Raw genomic sequence first — 26,385 nt, forward strand, 5'->3', positions numbered from 1 at the left:
AATCTCCTAATGCTTCTGTCCACATTCTGAAGTGTTCATCAGATGGGTACATCTATCATAGGAGGCCACGAAAAACCATACGATAACCAAGATGATAAAAAAAAGTTACATAACTGACGTTAAGCGCAACTTTAAATAAATGGTAGGTTTATTAAATCTTAATTTAAAATAATATTTTATTACATAAGATATCCTTGTCAAATGTAACCTAATTTGTTGTTACCTTTATTGTGTAACTTTTTTATTCACATGTAAAAAATGCTTAAAGTTAGTTTTCCAGTCTTGTTTGATTATATCATCATATATTCCTATATCAAAAGAAAATCTATTACATTTGTTCTCTTTTTGCTGTTTATGTTAATTGTTAAGATACAGCAATGTTTCCCTAAGCCTGTATGAAATTTTTATTTCTGCATAATAATGATTAATAATAATTGTTATTGATAACAATCCCATAATAATACAAATAAAATAGCAGGGACAGAAGCAATAACACCTAATAGCATCAGTAACTTGATAACCCTACCTGATAGCCTTTCTAATGTTGGCACATTGGTACATCTGCACAAAGATGCCGGACAGCTGCTTGAAGATCTTCCTTTGGAGAAATTTTACACTCGAAAAATGTGAGTATTTACTCTAGACTGCAAAGCCCACCCCAACACTTACAAAAATAATAAATGCTGTTCACAAACACACACACACACACACACACACACACACACACAAACACACACACACAGCTATGCATGAATAGTCACTAGACAAATGTAGCCAAGGTGAGTACATCTTAATTTCCAGTCAAAAAATGAAATAATGTAGTTATACATTATTGAAATTATTAATGTATTCATCAACAATTAAAGAAAATATGAATGTATGATTAAAAGAATTAATAATAGTAACCATGATAAATAAATACAAGTCAACAAGATACGAAACTAAGCTTTATTCAAACTTATTCAAACAATCATGTATTTCAGACAAAACCCCATGTTCTGCTGCATGCTGGACTTCTGGACTTCACTTGTTTTTGCCATCACATCCCTCAGTGCTGCAGTCAGACTGGAACAGAGTTGTGAGGTGAGGCTGTCCATGCCTGAGAAACCGATTCATACTGAAGATGAAGAGACCACACCAGCATCTGGCTCAGATGAGGACACGCATGCAGGTGGAGGGATGCAGGGTCTTGTCCATGGCACTACAGCATCTTCAACATTTACTTCATCAGCACACTGCTGTTCTTCATCATCATCACTGCACACACCAGTCTGAGGACATTTCAGATTATGCAAAGCTCTTAATAAAGAAGTCATTTAACAGCACACTTTTTGAGTTTCATTTGAGTTCTGAATTGGAAGTAATAACATGATCTTACTTCATGTTTTGAATTCAGGTTTTCTCTGTTTTCTTGCCTTGCAAGTCCTGCTCCAGCCCAGAAATGGCATATAAATCAACATTAAAGAAATTGTTGTAATAGCAGTTTGAAACAACAATATTAAACAAATATGATGGTAGCATTTGTTCAGTCACTCTGCATCAGCTAACACACAAACATGTGTGCTTCCTTCTCTATAACAATTAGACAAGTCATATTACCTCTGTGATTTGTGTGCTCAAAATTATACTTTCATAAATGTATCACCAACTGAACAGAAGAAAACATTACTGTATTAATATTACATGTATCTAACCTAAGCTGTATTGACAAAAGTGCATTCTACATCAACACAAACAAATCACTCAGACGTCTGTTTAATGTTATAATTTGCTAATCTGCAATACCTCCTATATTTTTCTGTCAGACATTGAATAATCGTCTTTATGTAAATTAACGTTTGAAACGTCATGTGCTTACAGAAGTTCCTACATGATAATTTACAGCAAGATAAAATAAATATACTGTAAAGCATCTTTACACTTTCAGTAATTCTACAGTTCACTGTACAGTAGCTCAACTATTGCTATTTTACTGTAACTTAACTCAAGGAACCGTCTTTCTGGATTTAATTAGTTGCATGTAAGAAGTCTAAATCCATCCAGTTTTCCACAATGTGACGTAGCATCATCATCTTTCCGTATGGTTTTTCGTGGCCTCCTATGATAGATGTACCCATCTGATGAACACTTCAGAATGTGGACAGAAGCAGTAGGAGATTTCTCGCTTTCTCTTTCACGAGTTTATACGGATACGACATGGAATAGTGCACGCAAATCTGAACGCCTTGAAAAAGTCGTAGCGCTACCGGTTGTTGTCAACAACAAACTCTTCCGCCTTAAAGCTCCGCCTATGCTGGTTGATTGACACCTCATTTGCATTTGATTTATCATTTGCGATGTCTGTTTGAGCATTTGATTCACCATTTGCGATGTCTGTTTGAGCATTTGATTCACCATTTGCGATGTCTGTTTGAGCATTTGATTCACCATTTGCGGAGTCGTTTGAGCATTTGATTCACCATTTGCAATGTCGATTTAAGGATTTGATTTATAGTTTGAGCATTTGATTCACCATTTGCGATGTCAGTTTGAGGATTTGATTTATCATTTGCGATGTCAGTTTGAGGATTTGATTTATCATTTGCGATGTCAGTTTGAGGATTTGATTTATATTTTGAGGAGTCGGTTTGAGGATTTGATTCACCATTTGCAAAGTCCGTTTGAGCATTTGATTTATCATTTGCAGAGTCAGTTTGAGGATTTGATTTATCATTTGCAATGTCGGTTGGAGCATTTGATTTATAGTTTGAGCATTTGATTTATCATTTGATCTTTTAAGCATTTGAATTTTCATTTTAATTTTGTTAGGAAAAAACTTCCATAGGCCACCGTCAATGATGTTCCTTTTTAGGACGTTCTCTTTCTGCCCAGATGTTTGGGGGGAAGTGTGCTTATACCTGCGGGTCACGTGACAACCCGTACAGCATTCTGACCAATGATTTCAGGGGAACCCTTTCTTTGTCTCGAGGCTCCTCGTATGCAAATTTGAGTGTCCGCCCAAAGCATGCGGACAGGCATTTAATACAGGGGATTAAAGAATAAAGCAATGCTAGTTATGATCTTGCTATATGCATCATGTGCTGTAAAATGTCAGCAGAAACCCATCGGTACCAAACATGGGGGTTTTAAAAGTACATCGACATAATTTTTCACATCCTCATAATATTTATGCTTCAAAAAGGCCTAAAAGGCACAGGCATACAGGTTATAAGAGAGGTTACACAGGTAAGAAAACTCAGAAATGAGGTACAAAGTTTACAAAACATAACACTTTAGTTTTGTGCTGTTTCAGGATTTCTGAGTGCATTTTCTTTCTGTCAGAACAGCCTCGTGGGGGTGTGTGTGTGTGTGTGTGTATGTATTTGGGCAGGAATGTCTTTGAAGCTTTCCTGCTTATCTTTCCAGTCCCCCCTGAACAAATTAAGCTGTCACGAAAATCCAGACTTCTTGGAGCCAGGAGTCATAAAACCTGTCGACCAAAACCAGACCGTGATAAAATCCATAAGAAATTTTATCTGTGGACTGTACGCTACAATTATATACAGGGAAGTGCTTTTCAGCCACCGGAAATGTTCCTGTTTTCATTTAGTAGTTTAAGCATAACAAGATGAAAGGCTGTGAAATGAAAGTCAGGTGTGATGTTTATGTATTTCTGTGATGATGACAATAGACTCGCATGCTGGAGGAAACATAGCTCTTTATATTCACTTGCACACTAACTTCCTTACATGCGCCACCTGCATGTGACGTCAACTCACGTGACTTCACAGGTCACATCCAAATGCATATGTTACATCACTCCTTTTTTTTTTTTTTTACAAACATTTTAATATGCAATAATAACTATGCAACAAACTATTTTAAGTATTAACTGTTGCCAATCATAGAAAACTCTGCAACAATTAAAATTCCTATGCGACATGAATACTTGAAAAATCTGAACAGTCTGTTTCATGTGCATTGTAGAACTTTAATGCAATTTATTTATTTTTTTTACCTAAACATAATCAGAAAGGTAGGCAGGAGGCCTACGGTTGTGCCTGAAAGGATATTTTGGAGGGACTGTATGTGTGACATTTTCTTCTGTTTCATCTCCATGTCCTGGCTCAAACAAAAGCTCAGGCATCTCCTGGTTGAGTCTTTTAAAGAAAGAGCAGTTCCTTGTGATAGAGTGTCCTTGGCGTTCTGCAGTTACCATAGTGCCTTTGACTCTGGTGACTGTGAGTGGCTTTGTACTGTATGGTGTCGTTAGTTTGTTCTGTTTCTGTTGCCGGCACAATACAGTGTCCCCAGGTTTGATGTTAATGTGTGTGGCATGTTTTCGAGTGTCTGCAAGAGCTTTCATCTTATCCTTTGCGCTTTTGTCTCTTTTGCGGACAACATCATCCACACTGATGATACTTGAAGTAGCTATGGGAATTTTTGTGCGCATCTTCCTTTGAAAGAGCAGTTCAGCCGGAGAAGTCCCTGTTGTGCAATGAGGTGTGGATCTGTACTCACGAAGGAAAACATTTAACTGTTGTTTCCAAGGGAGACCTCGAGTGTGAGCAATTCGAATGGCTTTCCCTAAAGTACGCATAAATCTCTCTGCTGTAGCATTAGCTTGTGGCCAGAAAGGTGTTATTTTCCTATGGTGAAACCCACTGTAGACAGCAAATTGTGCGAACATGTTGCTGTTGAAGGAAGGGCCATTGTCAGTTTTAAGCACTTTGGGAATTCCAAACATAGAAAAAACATCATCAATAGCTGGTATCACAGTAGTTGCTGATGTAGAATGGAGAATTTTGACTACAGGATAGCGAGTGTAGTCATCTATAACGACTAGCAGATATTCGCCAGATGGTAATGGCCCATAGAAATCCGCACTCAGATTATGCCATGGTGCTTCTGGCATTTCTGACATTTGAAGCGGCTCGACATGCGTGATGGGGGTATTTGCTTGGCAAGCAATGCAATTTGTAGTTATGACTTCAACTTTCCGATCAATGTTGGGAAACCATATCTTTTCTCTCAGAAGACTTTTGGTTTTAGCAACCCCTTGATGGCTCTCATGAGCAAGATCTAAGACTCTTTGCTCTAGAGTAGATGGTATGACTATTCTAGAGCCCCTGAGAATGAGATCATCGTTCGGAGACACAGTGAGTTCAGAACTGACATTTCTGTACTGTTTTAGTGTGTCAGCAAAGAGTGAGTCTCGTGTATTTATGTGCCATGAGTTGTTTCTTATGCAGGAGCAAACCTGCTGGAGCACGGCATCCTTCTTTGTCTCAGTTTTTATCTCATCTATCATCATGGCTTTCGGTGTTGACTGCAGAGCCATGAAATTGACATACTCCTCTGCCACTTTGGATGCCCTAGTGTTACATTCTACATCAAGTGGCACAGGGTGTCTGGACATGAAATCAGCAGGATTGTCAATTCCTTTTCTGTATTCTATTCTGAATTGGTATGGCTGGAGTCTGAGGCCCCATCGTTCAATTCTGGCTGGTGGCTTTGATCTTGGGTTGTTCCATATCAGTTCTAAAGGCTTGTGGTCAGTCACTAAAGTAAAAGGATGACCGTAAATGTACAAATGAAAATGCTCGCAGCTCCATACAATGGCTAGAGCCTCGCGTTCAGTTTGCGAGTATCGTTTTTCAGTGTCGCTGAGTGCGCGACTGGCATATGCAATGACATTTTTTTGACCATTTTGTGTTTGTGATAAAATGGCACCAAGCCCAACTGGACTGGCATCTACAACAAGTTCAGTGTCTTTTAGGGGGGCAAAGTATGATACAGTGGTGGCACGGGCTAAAGCATCTTTGAGCTGTTGTAGAGCTTGCTTATGCATTTCACCCCACTGCCAAGGTGTGTCTTTTTTAGTTAGATCACGAAGAGGTGCACAGATTGTCGAAAAGTCCTGTATAAATCGTGAACAGTAGTTTGCCATCCCTAGTAGGCTCCGAATTTCACCTTGATCCTTGGGTTCACTGGCTTGTAGAATGGCTGCAACTTTTTTGGGGTCTGCTGAGATGCCACTGTCAGAGAAAATGAATCCATAAAATTCAAGTCTGTTTTTGTTAAACTCACATTTCTCACGATTTAGTGTAAGACCCATGTCTTGTAGTCTCTGAAAAACAGCTTGGAGCGCTTCATCATGTGCTCTCTGTGAGGCACCATAAAAAATGATATCATCGCTGAGGTTTTTTACACCTTTTATGCCTTGTAGCGTTTGTGCTATGGCATTTTGGAACACTTCTGCAGCAGATGATATGCCAAAATTAAGCCTTTTGTATCTCCTTAGTCCTAGATGAGTGGTGAATGTAGTGATGTATCGGCTGTCTGGATGAAGTTCTAGCTGATGGTAACCAGCTCTAAGATCAAGTTTTGAGAACACTTTTGCACCGTTTAGCTCTTGTATGACATCATCAATGGTGGGCGTTATGTGACGCTCACGTTGTATGGCTATATTAGCTTGGCGCATGTCAACACAAATTCGGACTTAATCAGGATCTTTTGGTTTGGGTGGAGTCACAATAGGGGAAACCCATGGCGTTGGACCTGTAACTATTTCTATGATGTCATTGTTTGTCAGTTGTTGTAGTTCAGCTTCCACTTTCTGTCGAATGTGGAATGGCACACGTCTGTGTGGCTGACATGTAGGTTGAACATCTGGATTAATGTGCAACTTCACTTGAAAGTTTTTCAGTTTCCCTATTCCTTTGAACAGATCTGGATGATTTTCAATTAGTTCATCAGCTACTGTACGAATGGTGCTTGTATGGTTAACGGAGCTGCTGATGTTTATTAATCCAAGCTCTTGTGCTGTTCCATAGCTTAGAAGAGTGTGTCCATCATTCTGAAGTACATAAAACTTAGCTTCTGTAGCACTATGTGATGCTTTGACGTCGCACTGGAACACTCCAATGATGGGTAGAGCAGTATCAGAACCATATGCGAAAATCTTGATTGTTGCTGGTCTGATTTGTGGTTTTGGTGCAAGCGTGTCAAATTCTGCTTTGCTAATAATATTTACAGCAGCTCCAGAATCGATCAAAGCTCTAACCCTGGTGCCGTTTATTTTTATTTCAGTCTGTGGCTGTTGTTGGCATGTGTTGCTGTTTAAAAACAAACACATATGCATCTTCACTACTTGATGAGTCATCTTGTGTATTACTGACACATGTTGCAGCAACTTGTTTGCTTGTTTGTGGATTGCTGTTACGTTTGTACTGTAGACGATCATTATATTTTCGTTGTTGAGGGTGTTTCGTAGTGTTAGATCGACACACTTTTGCATAGTGATTTAGTTTTCCACATGCTCTGCATTCTTTTCCTCTAGCAGGACAAACACCTTGATGTGGATACTGTCCTCCGCAGTTTCTGCATTGTATGTTAGAAATCTGTTTGTTGGTTGCTTTGAATTTACTTTGTTGCTTATAATTGTGATATACAGCACTGACAGCGGCCACTGGGTTTTGTTCAATTCCAGCTGCTTGTTGCTCAGATATTTCCAGCGTTCTCCCATGGTCTAATAAAGCCTCCAAAGTCAAATCTGGTTCTCTGAGTGCTTTTCTACGCAGCCTAGACGACGTGCAGCTTTGTATCAACTGTGCTTTTATTTCACAGTCAACATCGGCAAACTCACAGTCTTTTGCAAGCATCCTCAGTCTGGTTTGATAAGTGTCAAGTTTTTCTCCATGTTGCTGAACAGCTTTTCTGAACTGATAAACAAGAAATTGTGTATTCTTTTTAGGGGAGAAGTAGTTATTTAGTTTCGTTTTTGTTTCTGTGTATTCATCTTCATCTGCGGCAAACGTATCATATATGTCATGCACGCGTTCTCCAGCAAGGTGCAGCAGTAGCGCTTTCTTCCGAGCGTCGCCGGTAATATTCATTGCAATAATGAAGTTTTCGAAACGCTGTATCCACTTATTCCACCAAGTTCCTAACGAACTGGGGTCTGTTTCTGTGTCAAATGGCTGGATGGATGTTTGATTCATCATCGACTGCATGGCTACAGCTTCTGTGTGATAGTGTTTACTCACTCACGTACGGGAAGCATTTCTTCAAAACTTCAAATCATGGGTTGAGATCGCGTTAGTATCCTCGTCACCATTGTGATGTTTATGTATTTCTGTGATGATGACAATAGACTCGCATGCTGGAGGAAACATAGCTCTTTATATTCACTTGCACACTAACTTCCTTACATGCGCCACCTGCATGTGACGTCAACTCACGTGACTTCACAGGTCACATCCAAATGCAAATGTTACATCAGGAGCAGCAGGTGAGCGACAAAAGTCACTGGAAGGGCCCAGCCAGGGGCACTTATTCAGTAAAAGACCCCGTGCATATAGCGTTTTGGCACTGTGCTTCACTTTTTGCATGCAAATATATCAACTGAGTTTAAATAACACTAACATAAATCTTAATATCTGTGACACTTTTGAGCTCAAATTATAATAAAGAAATGCATTGACCTTCAGAATGACGCAGGACACAAAATGAGTCCAGGTGGGCCTGTTGATTACCCCTTATCTAGAAATTCTTTGCGGCACCCCAAGCACCATCTGGCGGCCCTGTTTTAGAACCGCCAAAATAGCTTCACAGCCTACATGCCTAATATATGGAAAATCTGTACAAATACACAGTACACATAAATGAAATCTGTTTGTTTTTTCTCAGACGTGTGTTTGTGTCTGCTATTATTTGCATGCATGGATCATTGATATCGAAAAGAAGTATAAAAAAATATTTTGAAAAGATCTGTCTTTGGGAATGCTTTATTAATACATAACACATACAATAAAAACAATGGAAACAATGCAAATGTTAATAATGCATTTTTAAGCTGATGAAAGTGCTCTTAAACTATATTATGGAGATTTGTCTTGCATAAAGATTAAAGTGCAGTTCACAGCATTGTAATCTTTTCATGAGCATGCTTGAGGTTGATTTTATCTGAGTTATTGAGAGCTAATTCTAGCCTGGGCATGTCTTTGACCAGAACACCGTTTCTTGAGCTGAAAATGTCAGCCAGATGGGCAGCCATTGGTGAAGGTTTGTGTTCGTTACACTGTGGGCCCTGTAGACTAGGTGCACATTTCACCTCGTAGGTAAAAAAGAAGGTGCCATAATTAAAAACACAAGCGTCAGTGACAACTCCACTTCTAAGTTTAAAAGAGCATTTACCAAGAAGATCACTGTTCCAGTTGCTATCTGCATCATATACTTCAAAACATAGTCTTTCGGCCATGGTGATCTTAACAGGACCAAAGTCAAACGTGTCTCGCCATCGTGGATTGTCATTATTATCAATAGTTTCAGTGCGCTTGATTGTTTTGCCATATTTAACTAATACAGTGCCGTCTGTTTGAGTTCTTACATCTCCATACAGACCGTTGGCTCTGAGATTGTAGACCTTCAGGGTGGCAAGTCCGTTTTCAGCTGGACAGCAGTTGGACTTTATAACTTGACTACTTTCACAAACACATGCACAACGATCTCTTGCACTTCCCTCTCTACCCATCTTACAAGGCTCAGAGCAAATCTTCATGAGGGCATTTTCAATGATGTATTCTTCAACAGCTTTCTTCAGCCCTTTTCTGGCAGGGTGTTTAGCACTCAGTAAGAAGTGGAGGGGCTTCAGAGAGTACTGCACAACATCAGGGAGGCTCTTTAAAGACTCAAGCCAGCTATTAAGAGCATTTGGGTGTGATGAACCAGAAAAAAGCAGATGTTCTCCATTTATGTTTCCTCCGATGATATCTGTCTGACGCTCACTGAACATGCTGCTAAACTTCTGATTTGTGCCCATTTTCTTTTGTTGTTCTTTACAAAAATGAGCCTCTGCTTTCACAGTTGCTACACTGTATGAACCTGAGGCTTCTACATCCAAACAGTCTTTGATTGCAGTGTCTGTAAGTCCACTAACTGCTGCCTGACAGGTTTTAATGGCTGTTATGGCTTTAATTTGCCCTCCTAACTTTACATTTGTGGTATAGTGAGTGCCGTATGTATAGATCAGGCTGCGGTAGGCATCTCGATCATAGGACGCAGGGAGGGATTTGATTGCTTCAAGAAATTCAGCATGAAGAGGAGGATTTTCGGCTACATTATATCTGTACAGAAACATTAAATACAGTTCAAATAGATATTCAGAGGAATGACTATAAAGAAGTGGAATATATATATATATATATATATATATATATATATATATATATATATATATATATATGTTATATCATAGCTAACCACCCAGCTCTCTCTCACCTGTAAAAACTGCATTCAACTTGATGTTTGGTGAAACTGTATTTGTCTTCTTTTGATTTTGTCATTGCAAATTTTGCTTCTCTGGAATGAGTGCTTCCAACTGCAGCTCCAACCGCCTTGACATCTATACCCACTTTCCAGCTGGCCGAGAGAGCTGATGACGAATCATTGACCACTGCTTCACTTGATTCAAAGATCTGACTGGAGACTTTCATTGAACACTTTGGCAAGGTCCTCCAGAACTTAACTGCAACGGGTAGCTTCTGTTTTTTCCCGGGCAAATAATCATTTTCTACCAGTGCACAAGTGCTGTTCCCTAAATCCCATTTTTCCATGTTGATTACGTAAGTACCTTTGCGCTCCAGGGTCACAACATCAAATCCCTCTCCAGCAAGATTGTATCGTGGAACAAAAGGAGCATCTTCACACTCTTTTGATGTGCCTATTTCATCTTCTCCAGAAACTATTATCAGAAGCAATGCCCAGAAAACCAACAGATAAACCTTGTTTTGCCCCATGATCTACAGTAAAGTGAGATAAGAAAATGTAAATATGTATAATAGAATAAAATCAAATAAATCTGTAAAATATATTTCTGTCTGACAATTTTGTTGTCAAATTTTCAAGTACAAGAACCTGGGATTCTAAAAAGACTATGTATCACAAATTAACTGTTACAAGTTTAAATTGCTTATTTAAAGTTATATTAATCTGGTCAATTTTAAGTTTCTTACCGCTGAATTCAGAGATGCAGTGATCAAAAATGAGTCGTGAGCATGATATATATATACATATATTACCTTGCATTTTATGTCATGGTTGTGAGGTTGTGGGTGTTTTCAGAAATTATTTTATGACGAGGACTGTTCTTTAAATAGAACTGTTTCTTCACCTTCTGGCATGATAAAACTGAGAAAAAAAGACCTTCACTGCCCACTGAGGTCCATGTACACAGAATTTAGAACAGTAATACTAAATACAATATTTATTTAAAAAAAACTTTCTTCAAAATATTGCCAGTAGTAAAAACAAACAAACAACTTTTAGCTTCCTAAAGATTATTGCAATAAAAAAGCCATTAAAAATTATTTATTAAAACATGACTGCAGCATTTACAGTACATTTCTTCAAAATAATTATCAACAATTATGACAATTTAAAAGAGTTTTATACAATTTTTATAAAAAGATAGCCAGAGAGAAAAGCCACAAACAAACACAAACCCTTATGAAGAATGGCATGTCTACTAACTGTTCAAATGTCTTTTTAACAGTTGGGTTCTTGTTTGTGATTCAACATGTCCAGAGGAACCACTGATTCCACTGTTTGCATAAAGGAATAACAAAGATTCCTTTGTAGATTCTGAAGTTTCATCTCAATAAATCTACTCTAGGAAGTAGGAACCTGGGTCACAGGAATGTTCTGGGTAATTGGGGAAACATAACAATTTGCTATTTTTTTGTAATTGGTGGTATAAAAATGATTTTAAAATTGTTTAAATATTACAAAGTCACAAACTTGCTGTGTTTAGCACATTACATGACATAACAAAACAAAATGCTATTAATATGCTACTAATACTAGTACTAATATTTCATTGGGTTTTTACATTTTATTTACTGTACATCTTGGTTTGAACTGATTTGCTGTTTTTAAAATGCAGAAATTATAACCACATTTCCTCAAGAAACCAGAAACAGAATGTTATTTATATGTAGCTTGGCAATTTTCAGAGACGTTAGTTTAATTAGTTTTAAATGTGATTCCTGTGAAACAAAGATGTTAGACGAAATCTCATTTGTGAAGCATGCACGGACATGGTCGGACATGATTACCATTCAGTTCCACAATGTTTTTATTATGTTCACTACCTAAATTCATATTGACTGTCTAATAATTGACTATAACAAAGTACATTTTGAGAGTTCACCTGATAAAAGCATCTACTGTAAGTCCTCCACCAATGAAAAACGACCGACTTTAACATTTCACGGTGAAGTTAGCAGCAATCTGATTAGGTTGACAGTTTTATATATTAAGTTTATGTATAGAGTGTATTATGTGTGTGTATATGTATAGAGTGTATCATGTGTGCATATGTATGGAGTGTATCATGTGTAGGTATATGTATAAAGTTTATCACATGTGTGTTTATGTATAGAGTGTATCACTTGTGCATATGTATTTAGTGTATCACATGAGCATATGTATAGAGTGTATCATGAGTATATATGTATAGAGTGTATGATGTGTGCCTATAAATGGAGTGTGTATGGTGTATCTGTGGCGCAGATCCACTTCGAGTCTTTCAGCGCTCTCCGGAAATCACTCGGTTGATCTCGGCTGGTGGATTAACATTCATTATATGATCGCTCTTATTGGCCGATTCAGCGCCATTAATAATAACTGCTTATAATAATGCACTGCTTCTTCCTCAGACTTCAGCCACAAAAGTCCCCTGTCATCAGTTGCGCGAGCTTGCCTTAGTTAATAGCCTCAGTCATAGTTTATCTAGTGTGTATGTGTAACAGGGTTATATTGTATCTCTCCACTTGCATACATTAAAATACTAATGAGAAGGAAGGGGTTAACATTTATTCATTGTTTTATATGTAGAGCGCCCCCTCTGTTACCTAAAAAGAAAGGAAATTCATTGTAGTATGTAGGAGGAAGCCATTGCACGAGGCTGGTAGATTAGATCTGCGCTCATTTTTCTGTTCTAACTGTTTCCACAGTAATAAAATCGATAAAAGATATATCAGAGTGAATATTTATTTACACAACGCAGAAGAGACGCAAAAGACTAGTTACATTGGTGCCGTGATCGGTCTTCTAAGCGATTTCGGAGGCCCAGCGGGACGCGGACATTCGAGTGGCGGTGCTCGGCGGATTTCGGAGGCCCAGCGGGACGCGGACATTCGAGTGGCGTTGCTCGGCGGATTTCGGAGGCCCAGCGGGACGCGGACAATCGAGTGGCGGTGCTCGGCGGACTTCGGAGGCCCAGCGGGGCGCGGACAATCGACTGGCGGTGCTCGGCGGACTTTGGAGGCCCAGCGGGACGCGGACATTCGAGCGGCGGTGCTCGGCGGACTTCGGAGGCCCAGCGGGACGCGGATAATTGAGTGGCGGTGCTCGGCGGATTTCGGAGGCCCAGCGGGACGCGGACAATTGAGTGGCGGTGCTCGGCGGATTTCGGAGGCTCAGCGGGACGCGGACATTCGAGTGGCGTTGCTCGGCGGATTTCGGAGGCCCAGCGGGGCGCGGACATTCGAGTGGCGGTGCTTGGCGGACTCCGGAGGCCCAGCGGGACGCGGATAATTGAGTGGCGGTGCTCGGCGGATTTCGGAGGCCCAGCGGGACGCGGACAATTGAGTGGCGGTGCTCGGCGGATTTCGGAGGCTCAGCGGGACGCGGACATTCGATTGGCGTTGCTCGGCGGATTTCGGAGGCCCAGCGGGACGCGGACATTCTAGTGGCGGTGCTCGGAGTGACACGGACACTTGAGTTTTGGTCCCTGCAGACTTCAAATCGTCGCCGCTAAGCTTAGAAGAGAAAGGTGGTTGTTTACATTTTGCACGCATTTTTATAGGCTAACATTACGAACACTGAACTGAGTTATGTGATTAAATGAGGGTAGACTGATTTACTATATCATTTAAGGTGATTTTGACATTGTTTTTTTCATATTTCATGGTTTGGTTTCATTACTTTAACAACTGACTTTTACAGGGGATGGAAAAATTTAATACTACTGGTTTGGGGCGAGGGAGAGGGGTGTGTCAAACAAATTCAACGTTTTCCATGGGTAGGGGTTTTCCTACACACCCTTTAACTTCCACGCCGCGGGTACGCTCTAGGTCTTGTGAAGCAAATTCACTTAATGGACCTGATGAAAATGAATGGAGGTCCCCAGCTGTTGAGAGAAGTATTCCTGTTGATTTGTTAACTACTGTGGTAAAAGAAATAGGTAAATCTATAAGTGAGAATATAGTTTCTTGTCTGGAATTGAGGACAACAGGTTGTGGGGACGGATCGAGAGTGGGACACACTGGCACTGGAGCGTCATTTGATGCTCAAAATTTGAAACTGATGTTGCAATCTGATGTAAAAGAGCCAGAATACTATCGTGGGGACGGCTCAGATAAATGCACTATACATGAATGGGTGGAATTAATGTCTGTATATTTGCGCAAGCGTGAGTATAGTCAGGAATGTCAGGCTGAGGAAGTTTTGGGTAGGTTAATGGGGAGAGCACGTGATGTTGTTAAAATTGCTCTCCGCAACTACCTGAAAACTGATTTGAGTACAGGTCCAGGACCTATTTATGACATCTTGAAGCAGCATTTCAGTGAAGCGGCATACTCTGCTATGCCATTAGCTGATTTTTACGCCACATTGCCTCAAAAGGGAGAAAGCCCGTTTGATTATTGGATCAGGCTAAATAGGGCAATGGATGTTGCAGAAGACTGTTTGAAAGCTCAAGGAAAAAAACTTGATAATTCATCTCAAGAGGTATCAGTAATGTTTGTTAGATACTGCCCGGACCCTCAATTACAGCTTGTGTTCAAATGCAAACCTCAACAACAGTGGACAGCTGCTGAAATTCAAGAAAGGTTGGATGAATTTCAGAGAGAAGCCAAATATACTCAAAATCAATTGTTATTTTTGGCTCAGAAACAGGAAGCTGTCAGACCACCTTTGCATTATGATCATAATGAAGCAAGTAGTCTCGAATCGTCAATCGTCAAAGCCAGCATTCCACAAGTTCAGCAGTCTTCTGTTCACAATTCTGTTGAATCCTTAGAACGCCTGATCTCGCGTTTAGAACGAGTATTGGAAAAGGTTCCTGGTGAAGGGGCGAAATCTGCAGAGATACCTGTGCGTATGAGGGTCAAAACTAGAGCAGATGGGAGGGGGGAGTGTAAAGTATGTAGGGACGTTAATCACACAACCTCCCACCATTGTCGAGCAGATGGACTCTGTTTTATATGCTATGCCCCAAATCACACACGTTTTGAGTGCCCAAATGCTGTTGATAAGGGGCGTGTCAAATCACAGTCGACAGCATATCCTTCTGGTCAGCAGGGAAACTAAGTGGCCCGCATATGCAGGGCCTGATAAAATTCCCCAGTCAATTGACAATGTGGATCTGGAATCCTTATATTCTGCTGCCCGGGAGGATACTGATCAAAACGTGACTGTAATTCTTCAAAATACACACAAACTATCAATGCATGAGGACTTGTTCTATACAGATGTCGTCTTGGAGAACACACTGACTGTTCGGGGTATGATTGATTGTGGCTCAATGGCCTGCACTTTGAGTCCTGTCGCTTTGTCTAAATTACAGGAAGCTGGGGTAGTTTTAATGACGTCAGATGGGGTGACCAAACCGTCAGATGTAATACTAGTTGGCTGTGGTGGATTGAGAACGCAACCAAGTAGTATGGTCGATATAAAAATGACTGTTTGTGGATGTACGGTTCTGGTTCCGACTTTAGTTGTAGACGGCCAAATTGATGATCTCATTGTGGGCAGTAATGTGATAAAATATCTGATCAGTGAGTTGAAACAAACAGGAAATATGGTTGAAGAGTTGTCATTTGATGTGAGCAACAATTCAGACCATAACAAACTAATTCAGTTGCTTTCAAACGTCGAGAGATGGAAGGGATCGAGTGTTCCGGACAAGGTTGGGACAGTCAGACTGAAGAGGTCAGTAACACTTGAGCCTTTGCGGGAGCATTTAGTGTGAGCTAAACTTACTGAATTGAAAAACCTGTCAGCGGGTAGTGCGATTATAGCGGAGCCTTGCAGGGCCCGCTCAAGACCTAGAAATGTTCTGATTGGCCGTACAGTGGCAACATTGTGGGCAGATGGATGGGTACCTGTTAAGGTAATAAATCCCTCTACTGTTCCTATTACTTTGAGGCGTAATGCAAAGTTGGCTGACATTTATCCTTGTTTGGCATTGGAGGATTTTGAGGATGATTTGACGGTTGATAAGGAAGTGTCATACTCAGTGGGACAAAATGTTAACTATGCAAAGCGGCATGACAATTCAAGTGTCAACAGTTTGTCAGATACCAATGTGACAGAGGAAGACTGTGAGTTTGGAGAAAAGTTAACTGCATTGGGTCTTGCAGATATTGATCTAGGCTCCTGTCAGTTGTCTACTGAATGGAAGGCAAAACTCGTTGATCTGATTGCACGGTATGAGTGTATCTTTTCGAGGCACAGACTCGATTGCGGTAAAGCAGAGGGTTATGTGCATCGAATAAGACTGAGTGATGAGAGACCATTTAGACTACCATGTAGAAGGCTTCCGCCTAATCAGTACGACAAGCTTAGGCAAGCTTTGAATGAAATGGAAGACAGGGAGATTATTAGGAAGTCATGTAGTGAGTATGCCTCCCCGCTTGTTATTGTTTGGAAGAGAAACGGAGATTTAAGACTCTGTACCGATTTTAGGTGCCTCAATGCTCGGACGATTAAAGATGCACATCCGTTGCCACATCAGGCTGATGCTTTAGCTGCACTGGGTGGGAATGTTTTTTTCTCCACTATGGACTTGACATCTGGGTATTACAATGTTGAAGTGCATGAGGAAGACAGGAAGTACACTGCTTTCACATCTCCCTTTGGGTTTTATGAGTATAACCGTCTTCCTCAGGGACTTTGTAATAGCCCAGCGACGTTTATGCGAATGATGCTCGGAATTTTTGGTGATCAAAATTTCTTAAGCCTTCTCTGTTATTTGGATGATGTGCTTGTTTTTGCTCCGAACAAAGAGTTGGGCTTAAAGAGACTAGAGTTGGTTTTTGAGCGTCTGAAAACGCATAACTTGAAATTGGCACCAAAGAAATGTCACTTTATGCGAAGATCTGTAAAGTTCCTTGGTCATCTAGTTAGTGAGGCAGGTGTAGCTTCAGATCCAGATAAAATAAAAGTGATTACGGAAATGACTGAGTCGGATCACATGGATGATAAGACTGGGGCACCATCTCAACAAAAGATACGTTCTTTTCTTGGGATGGTAGTGTATTATCAGCAGTTTATAGAGCAGTGTTCAGTGATTGCGAGGCCTCTGTTTCAGTTGACTGCTGGTCCGAAGGGTCATAAATGCAAAAAGAGTAAGGGGAAGATTGCTTGGAAGAGAACGCTTACTGCAGATGATTGGACTGATGATTGTAGACGGGCATTTGGTCAGCTCAAGCAGGCCTTGATTGATTGTGTTTTGTTGGCTCACCCAGATTTTAACAGGCCGTTTCTGGTATCAGTTGATGCTTCCAGTAGTGGCCTGGGAGCTGTGCTTTCGCAGGTTCCGGAAAATGGGGGAGTCGCAAGGCCAGTTTGTTTCGCCAGTAAGTCACTTTCCTTTGCTCAGTCAAAATACCCAGCACATCGGCTGGAATTTTTTGCATTGAAGTGGGCTATATGTGACAAATTTAGTCACTGGTTGAGAGGTCGGCCCTTTACGGTCTGGGCCGATAATAACCCGCTTACATATATACTAACAAAACCGAAATTGGATGCTTGTGAGCACCGGTGGGTGGCTAGGTTGGCTCCGTATCAGTTCAGTATTAGGTATATACCTGGTTCGAGGAATGTCGTAGTTGATGCTCTTAGTAGGGAGCCGTTTGTGAAGCAGAGTGCTTTGCATCGCCTTACCAGAGTGCCTTATGACTCCCTTTTGAAAGAAGCATCGGCAGTTCAGGGAGAACGGGTGCAGGATGTTTTCAGATGGTCTGCGCATCCTTTTGTTTCTGGTACTGAGCTTGGTATTGGGTCAACTCCTGGCATGCTGGTTGTGAACTCTCAATCATCAGTGAGTAGGTTGGCAGGTGAATGTTCAGCATTGGAAGTGTCTGCTGTAATGGAAGCGAAGAGATTTGACTCAGTTACACCACATTGTGACCTTTTGCTGCCTCAGTTGATTCAGCAAATTATGCCCACCAATCAGACAGGATCGATGAGTTTGTCCCATGAGGAGTTGGCAGAGATGCAGCAGACTGACAGTGTATTGGCCAGAGTGATTTCGTTTGTGGAGAAGGGTAAGAAGCCATCTAGCCGTGAATGTAAACAGGAACCTATAGAAGTGAGGAGGCTACTTAGATCCTGGAAAAAGTTTGAGATGGGAGCTGGGGTGCTTTATAGAGTAGCGAGGGAGGTTGTATCTAAGAAAAAGTCATTTCAGTATGTAGTTCCAAAATCTTTGGTGGGGACAGTCTTAAAAGGTGTGCACGATGATGCTGGCCATCAAGGTCAACAGAGGACTTTGTATCTGGTGAGACAGCGTTTTTTTTTGGCATAAACTTGAGAGGGATGTCAGAGATTATGTCAAATGCTGCGAGAGGTGTGTCTATGGCAAATTTCCAGAACCAGAGGCGAGGGCTCCTCTTGAAAATATTGTTACGTCTGAGCCTTTGGAGCTTGTGTGCGTTGACTTTTGGTCAGCTGAGGACAGTAAAAACAAATCAGTGGACATTCTTGTGGTCACTGATCATTTTACGAAGATGGCGCATGCTTTTCCCTGCCCTAATCAGTCAGCCAAATCTGTTGCAAAACAGCTATGGAACAACTTTTTTTGTATATATGGATTCCCCAAACAAATTCACTCCGATCAGGGAGCAAACTTTGAAAGCATGTTGATTTCTGAGTTATTGTCTGTTGCGGGAGTGGAAAAGTCGCACACAACTCCATATCACCCTATGGGTAATGGGGTTGTGGAGCGATTTAATAGGACTCTTGGGAACATGATTCGGGCTCTTCCTATTGCAGCAAAACGACGGTGGCCTAGTTTGTTGAAATCTTTGACATTTGCATATAATTGTACGATACATGAAACCACTGGATATGCACCTTTTCAACTGATGTTCGGCAGAAATCCGAGACTTCCTGTGGATGAAGTTTTTGGGTCAGTTTTGCGAGACAGTGCTGTTACGGATTATGACGAGTATGTTAAGGTTTTGTTAAATGACCTCAAACATGCTGTGACAATTGCGAGTGAGACTGCTGGTAAGCAACTGAAAAGACACACCGATTTGTATAACAGAAAACTTAAGGGTGCTCCGGTGGATGTTGGGGACAGGGTTCTGTTAGCGAATAAAGGTGAGCGAGGAAAACGTAAATTGTCTGACCGTTGGGAGAGCAGTCTATACATTGTGATTGGAAAGAACTCAGAAACCAATACTTTTAAGATTGAGAATTCTTCCACGGGTCAAGTGAAAACTGTTCATAGAAACCTGATCATGCCTGTGAATTTCCTGCCTCTTCCAGATGATTTGGTAGAGGGACCAGAAAGTGTGGAGGAGTGTGTTGGGACTGTGGAAGCTCGAGCATTGGAACTTTTGCCTCAACCTGCAGTGGATCAGAGAACTGTGGTATGGGTTTCAGGGCTCGAGTCTTCAAAAGGTTGTGATGAGGTAACCAACACAATGGAGGACAGAATGACCTGTCAAAACATGACCGAGAATTATGACTCTCTCAGTGATTCAGTGAGATTGGTTGGGTTAGGAGAGCCAGTTTCGGAGGACACTGATCAAGTCATAGACACAAATTCAAACTTGTTTGAGTATGTTCAGCCGCTAACAGATTCTGCCAGTCTAAGTGATGTAGTTACTGTGGCCTCAGTTCAATCTAATGATCTATATGATCCAGGGTTAGGGTTGTTGACGTCTGTGAGATCGAAGGCTGGGAGAATCATTAAACCGGTGGTGCGGCTTATAGAAACTATGCAATTGCAACGTGTAGATAACTGTGTTAAGTTGCCTGTATGGGTTTAATATGATGATTTTTTTTGCTGTTGTTTTTTTACCCTATTTTGGGTATATTTCTAATTGCATTTAGGATTTGTGAATGTATTGGACAATACATTTAGACCACTTGAAATGGTAATATGGGATGGTGGTATGCTGACTGAGGGTATTGAACATGTAACAGGCATGTTTTTCTATGGGTTTAAAAGGGCTTAGCTAACCCTTCTTTTCTCTAATTCTTCAAAAGAATGGTATATGTACTGAGATGCTCATCAGCATTATTTTATTTTTGAGATAAACATTCCATGGTTTGCATTTATTTTTTTGTTTTGTTTTTGTGTTCTGTTTTGATGATTGGAGTAATTTTGTTATAAATTTGAATACATGACTATGTATTTTATTTTATTTAATTATTTATTTTTTGTTAAAGTTGTTGAATCTGACTGTTGTTAGTAATAAGTGATCTTTGCTGCTTTGAATTTGTAATTGTTTAATGAGCAAGTGGAGTTCAGCGGGGGAGAATGTAACAGGGTTATATTGTATCTCTCCACTTGCATACATTAAAATACTAATGAGAAGGAAGGGGTTAACATTTATTCATTGTTTTATATGTAGAGCGCCCCCTCTGTTACCTAAAAAGAAAGGAAATTCATTGTAGTATGTAGGAGGAAGCCATTGCACGAGGCTGGTAGATTAGATCTGCGCTCATTTTTCTGTTCTAACTGTTTCCACAGTAATAAAATCGATAAAAGATATATCAGAGTGAATATTTATTTACACAACGCAGAAGAGACGCAAAAGACTAGTTACATATGGTTATTAGTCTCAGTGATAAACTAGCACACAGTTTAGTTGCAGCAGTTTTGTTCCGTGCAGAAACATGGTGTTGAGAAGCCTTTACGATTAATTAACCAAGATGAATTAAAGCACAGTTAATAGTGAAACCGGTTAATCGTTGTATCCCTAATCGTGTGTGCATATGTTTGGAGTGTATCATGTGTGCATATGTATAGAGTGTATATGTACAGAGTGTTTCATGTGTTTGTATATAGAATAGAGTGTATATGTATAAAATGTTTTATGTGTTCATATGTATAGAGTGTATCATGTGTATTTTTACAGAGTTTCATGTGTGTATGTATAGAATGTGTGTGCATATGTATGGAGTGTATATAATGAACCATGTGTGCATATGTATGGAGTGTATCATATGTGTATATGTATAGAATATATAAATATAATGTATCCTGTGTGCATATGTATAGAGTGTATCAAGTGTGTATATGTATAGTGTGTATTGTGTGTGCATATTTAAGGAGTGTTTCGTGTGTGCATATATGCATAGAATGTATTATGTGTGCATGCTGTATGTATGGTGTGTATATGTATAGAGTGTTTATGTATAGAGGGTTTCATGTGTGTATATGTATAGAGTGCATCATGTATGTGTATATGTTTAGAGTGTATTATGTGTGTGTGGGTTTTGAGTTTTGATTTGAACAGTGTAGGGGAGTCAATGTTTCTGATGGCAGGTGGTAGTGAGTTCCAAAGCCGCGGAGCAGAGCGGCTAAATGCTCTGTTGCCCATAGTTGAAAGGCAAGAAGAGGGAACAGACAAGTGGAGGGAGGAAGAAGATCGCAGGGTGTGAGAAGGAACAGAAATATGGATGAGGGCAAACAAATATGGATGGGCGAGATTGTGGATGGCTTTGAATGTTAACATCAAGATTTGAAAGAGCCCATATTATACATGAAATAGGGTCATATCTTAGTTGTAAAGGTCTCCAATTATTCCAGCGACTCCCGTATGAATCGTCCAGTGATTCACTTGTTCCCAAACCCCTCCTTAGCGTGAAGCTAATCTGCGCTGATTGGACCAATGACAGCCTGTTGCGATTGGTCGACTGCCTTCAGTCAGAGAGTAAAATGCACAACAGCTAATCAGAAATATAAAAGTAATCACAGTTCATACACGCTCGATAGTGTAGGCGTGGATTTTAGCTGCCAGTGGGTCAATGTAAATACAGTCGATGGACTTGAGAATTCAGACGACTATTTTATTGAGCAAAAACTCCAAAAACTGTCGAGGAGATATCCAAGCTTGTCTCACTCTGCTCTTTTCACAGACACAAACACACACACACACACACACACACACACACACACACACACTGCCATCGTCCGCGCACACAAACACAAAAACACACACAAACCTCCGGGCGACAACGCGCGCGCACACACAAACACACACACATACCTCCGGAAGACAGCGCACACACACACTACCCTCGTCCACGGAGCTCCGTCAACAAAGCAGCACGCCGCATGACTTTGCACGCGATAAGAGAATATAGCCAGTTAACCTGATACAGTACACGCGGTTACAAGTAATAAATCACAACTAAATACATTTGCAAGCTAGAGTCAACGAGGCAACAACTTAAATCGCACGTACTTACACTTGAGAAATGGAGGAAGAAACCCATCCTGACGTCCATTAGTAAGTTGCTCTTTACTGATCCTTCCTTTAACAAACGCTGATGAAGTATTCTTTGTAGCATGTAGTTTGCAGAAGTTTCCAGTTTCCAACTGCTTGGTTATTATGCTGAGGTTTCATCTTTGGGTAGAGACTCAATATATCCATCTGCAGTGTGACTTCAATCGACCGGCATGTTTGTGTGCGTGTGTTTGTGGGTGTGGGTGTGTCTGGGTTTCAGCGTCAGAGGGCGGGGCCTCAGGTTTGAAATCTCCCGGGTTTGCGCGTGCACGTGAATAACTTGGTTCCCCTTCGGGGGGAACTTCAGCACTATAAGTGGATTTGATTGTTAAAATCCACGTATGGGAGGTTCGGTTCAGAAGCTACTCGTCTGAAAGAGTATTGAACGGGCCAATTAAGAATGAATTGGCAGCGCAAGCCTGCGCAGGTGAGCGACATAAGCAATCAATTCAATTCAATTCAATTCAGCTTTATTTGTATAGCGCTTTTACAATGTAGATTTTGTCAAAGCAGCTTCACATAAATGGTCATAGTAACTGGAACAGTGTGGTTCAGTAACTGGAACAGTGTAGTTCAGTTTTTAATGTTTAAGTTCAGTTCAGTTTAGCTCAGTTCAGTGTGATTTAATCATTACTGAGAGTTCAAACACTGAAGAGCCAATTCATCGATGCGTAGCTCTACCAATCCTGAACCATGCGAGGCAGTGGCGACAGCGGAGAGGGAAAAAAAACTTCACCTGATGGGAGTGAAGAAAAAAAACCTTGAGAGAACCAGACTCAGTTGGGCACGACCATTTTAATTTCTCCGCTGGCCAAAAGTCTAGTGCAGAACTTCATTCGTCGTGGTTTAGGCTGGAAGATGGCCTCAGCGAAGACTCGTCTGTCCCTGGAGCGTCGCTGGAATCAGACTCATGTTCTCCACTCCCCACGACCATCAGCGCAGCAGCAGCTCAGGATATGGCCTGGTCCCGGATATGGAATCCTTGGGATCATCACGTCGCTGGTCTTGGATCCAATCAGTGACTCCGCATAATCTGAGGACCTCGGGATGAGTATCCCCAGGTGAAAATAGAGAATAAAGAAAATAATTAGCGTAGCTGCTGTTCATAGTGTATATAAGCAAGATGTAGGAGCCAGTGTGGAACCCGCTAGGTGATGCATTGAGAGTATGCTTTACTAAACAGATAGGTCTTTAATCTAGTTTTGAACTGGGAGAGTGTGTCTGAGCCTCGGACGTTATCAGGAAGGCTATTCCAGAGTGTAGAAGCCATGAAAGAGAAGGCTCGACCTCCTTTACTTGATTTTGCTATTCTAGGTACTACCAGAAGCCCTGAATTTTGAGATCTTAAAGAGCGAGTTGGTTTGTAGCGAGACAGAAGGTTGGTTAGATAAACAGGAGCTAGATTATTTAGAGCTTTATAGGTGAGAAGTAATATTTTAAATTCAATACGAAACTTAACAGGCAGCCAGTGTAAGGAGGATAAAATTGGGGTTATATGATCATATTTTCTAGACCTGGTCAGAACTCTGGCTGCTGCATTTTGTACTAATTGAAGTTTGTTAATAGAGGATGCTGGGCAGCCAGCAAATAGAGCATTACAGTAATTCAGTCTCGAAGTCATAAAAGCATGGACTAGCTTTTCTGCATCTGAGATGGATAGCATATTTCGTAATTTAGCGATATTTCTCAGATGAAAGAAGGCAGTTTTAGTGACATGGGATATATGGTTTTTAAAAGTTAGATTGCTGTCAAATATGACACCCAAATCTTTTATAGTAGAGCTAAAGCTAACTTTGTATCCTTCTAATTGTAAATTGAGTTGCGAGATCTGCTGTGTGCAAGATTTAGGCCCAATAAGTAACAATTCTGTTTTGTCTGAGTTTAAGAGAAGAAAATTGTCGGTCATCCAGTCTTTGATGTCTTTGATACACTCAGTTAGTTTAGAAAGTTCAGACGTCTCGTCAGGTTTAGTTGAAATATATAATTGAGTATCATCTGCATAGCAGTGAAAGCTGATCCCATGTCTTCTAATAATGTCTCCCAGAGGTAGCATATAAATTGTAAACAGTAAAGGGCCTAAAACTGATCCTTGAGGCACCCCATACTTTACTGGGCAGATTTGTGAAGGCTGTCCATTAAGATTCACAAACTGGTAGCGGTCAGTTAAGTATGACTTAAACCATTGTAGAGCCTGTCCCTGGACACCTGTAGACTTTAAGCGATTTATGAGGATATTGTGGTCTATGGTATCAAATGCCGCACTAAGATCGAGTAAAACTAATAGCGAGACGCACCCTCGGTCAGCAGCTAAGAGTAAATCGTTGGTTATTTTCACTAAGGCGGTTTCTGTACTGTGGTGAGCCCTGAAACCTGACTGAAACACTTCAAAAATATTGTTCGTCTGCAGAAAAGAGCATAATTGAGTGGAAACAACTTTTTCTAGTATTTTAGACATAAATGGAAGATTTGAAATAGGCCTATAGTTAGCTAAGTTGTTGGTGTCTAGTTGCGGTTTCTTAATAATAGGCTTAATAACAGCTAGCTTGTAAGAGTTTGGAACATGGCCTATAGATAAAGAAGAGTTGATAATGTTAAGAAGAGGTTCTCCTATAGCAGGTAGCAGCTCTTTCAGTAATTTTGTTGGAATTGAGTCCAGCATACACGTAGCTGGTTTAGAGCTATTTATAATTTTTACTAACTCTTCATGTTCTATGATTTTGAAGCAGTGTAGGTTATTATTATGATTTAATGAAATATTTACAGGATTTGGAGTATAAGCCGGTGCAGAAAGTTTGGCATCTCCTATTTTTTGTCTAAAGCCTTCTATTTTATTACTGAAAAAATTCATGAAGTCATCACTACTAATTTGCGGTGGAGTAGTTTGTTCCAAGGATGACCGATTATTAGCTTATTTAGAGATGGTGTTAAATAAAAATCTAGGATTGTTATGATTATTTTCTATCAGTTTGCTCAGGTGCTCGTCCTGGCAGATTTTAGAGCCCTCCTATAGCTGGACATACTGTCTTTGTACGCAATTCTAAAGACCTCTAAATTTGTTTTTTTTCCATTTACGTTCCAGGGCGCGGGTTGCTGTTTTGAGCGCACGAGTATGACTATTATACCATGGTATAGTTTTAATCTCTCTAGCCTTTTTTAATTTGATGGGTGCCACAGTATTTAGTGTGCTAGTAAAGATGGCATCCATACTGCTGGTTACTACATCAAGATCATTTGAGTTTGCGGATGCATTACGAAATAGAGAAAGATCAGGTAAGTTATTGATAAATTCATCTTTAGTTGACGGAACAATAGTTCTACCAGGGCGGATTATTGGAGCGGGTTTGCTGATTTCAGGTAAACACAGCTTATATAGTAAGAGCTTATATAGTAATAGTATCAACTGAGTATATAAGCTCACCTGGCGCCAGCAGACGCTATCCTTTTCGCTTCAGAGCCTTTTCTGATCGAGCTTATGAGGGTTCCTCCTGCTGATCTACAGCCATTTCGAGAGAACGATTTCATCCCGGTCCAGAGCGAGTCCACGCAGCGGCAGACAGTCGAGCTGGGTATCTCCCTTGCCTGGCGTCCCTCTGGGTCCGGTCCTCCAAGAGCGGTGCGTATTGTTGCGAATCCTTAAAGAGCAACACAGTCGTGCAGCACGTCCTTTTTAGGATGGCGCTCCAACTGTGCGTTTCTGGTTGCGGGGGTTTCCTGGCTCCGGATGATGGACACGATCACTGCATTACATGTTTGGGGGTCCAGCATGTTAACGTGGTGCTCGGGGGCGGTTCATGTCGTCACTGCGATGCCATGACCGTTGCGCAGTTGAGATCGCGGTTAGCTTTCGTAAGAGAGCGAGCCACCCCAGTTG

General features: G+C 40.8%; 2 protein-coding genes and 1 long non-coding RNA gene across 15 annotated transcripts in view; 1 reads left to right on the plus strand and 2 right to left on the minus strand.

The window, feature by feature from the left end:
- LOC108180164 (immunoglobulin lambda-1 light chain) overlaps positions 1–26,385 on the plus strand; it is a 219,336-nt gene that overhangs the window by 135,178 nt on the left and 57,773 nt on the right. The gene's annotated exons all lie outside the window — the stretch shown is intronic.
- On the minus strand, positions 935–2,275 carry LOC137487579 (uncharacterized). The gene is made up of 2 exons (XR_011006198.2): positions 1,379–2,275; positions 935–1,271 (listed from the first exon to the last, which is right to left on the minus strand). It is a non-coding gene; the product is annotated as an uncharacterized lncRNA (long non-coding RNA).
- On the minus strand, positions 8,702–11,080 carry prf1.8 (perforin 1.8). Its single transcript, XM_009294284.4, has 3 exons — positions 10,995–11,080; positions 10,261–10,781; positions 8,702–10,106 (listed from the first exon to the last, which is right to left on the minus strand). The coding sequence occupies exons 2-3, from the start codon at positions 10,776–10,778 to the stop codon at positions 8,900–8,902; spliced, it is 1,725 nt and encodes a 574-aa protein (XP_009292559.1). The 5' UTR covers positions 10,779–10,781; positions 10,995–11,080; the 3' UTR covers positions 8,702–8,899.

This window comes from Danio rerio, chromosome 19, assembly GCF_049306965.1.
Source record: "Danio rerio strain Tuebingen ecotype United States chromosome 19, GRCz12tu, whole genome shotgun sequence".
In the NCBI taxonomy this organism is placed as follows: Eukaryota; Metazoa; Chordata; class Actinopteri; order Cypriniformes; family Danionidae; genus Danio; species Danio rerio.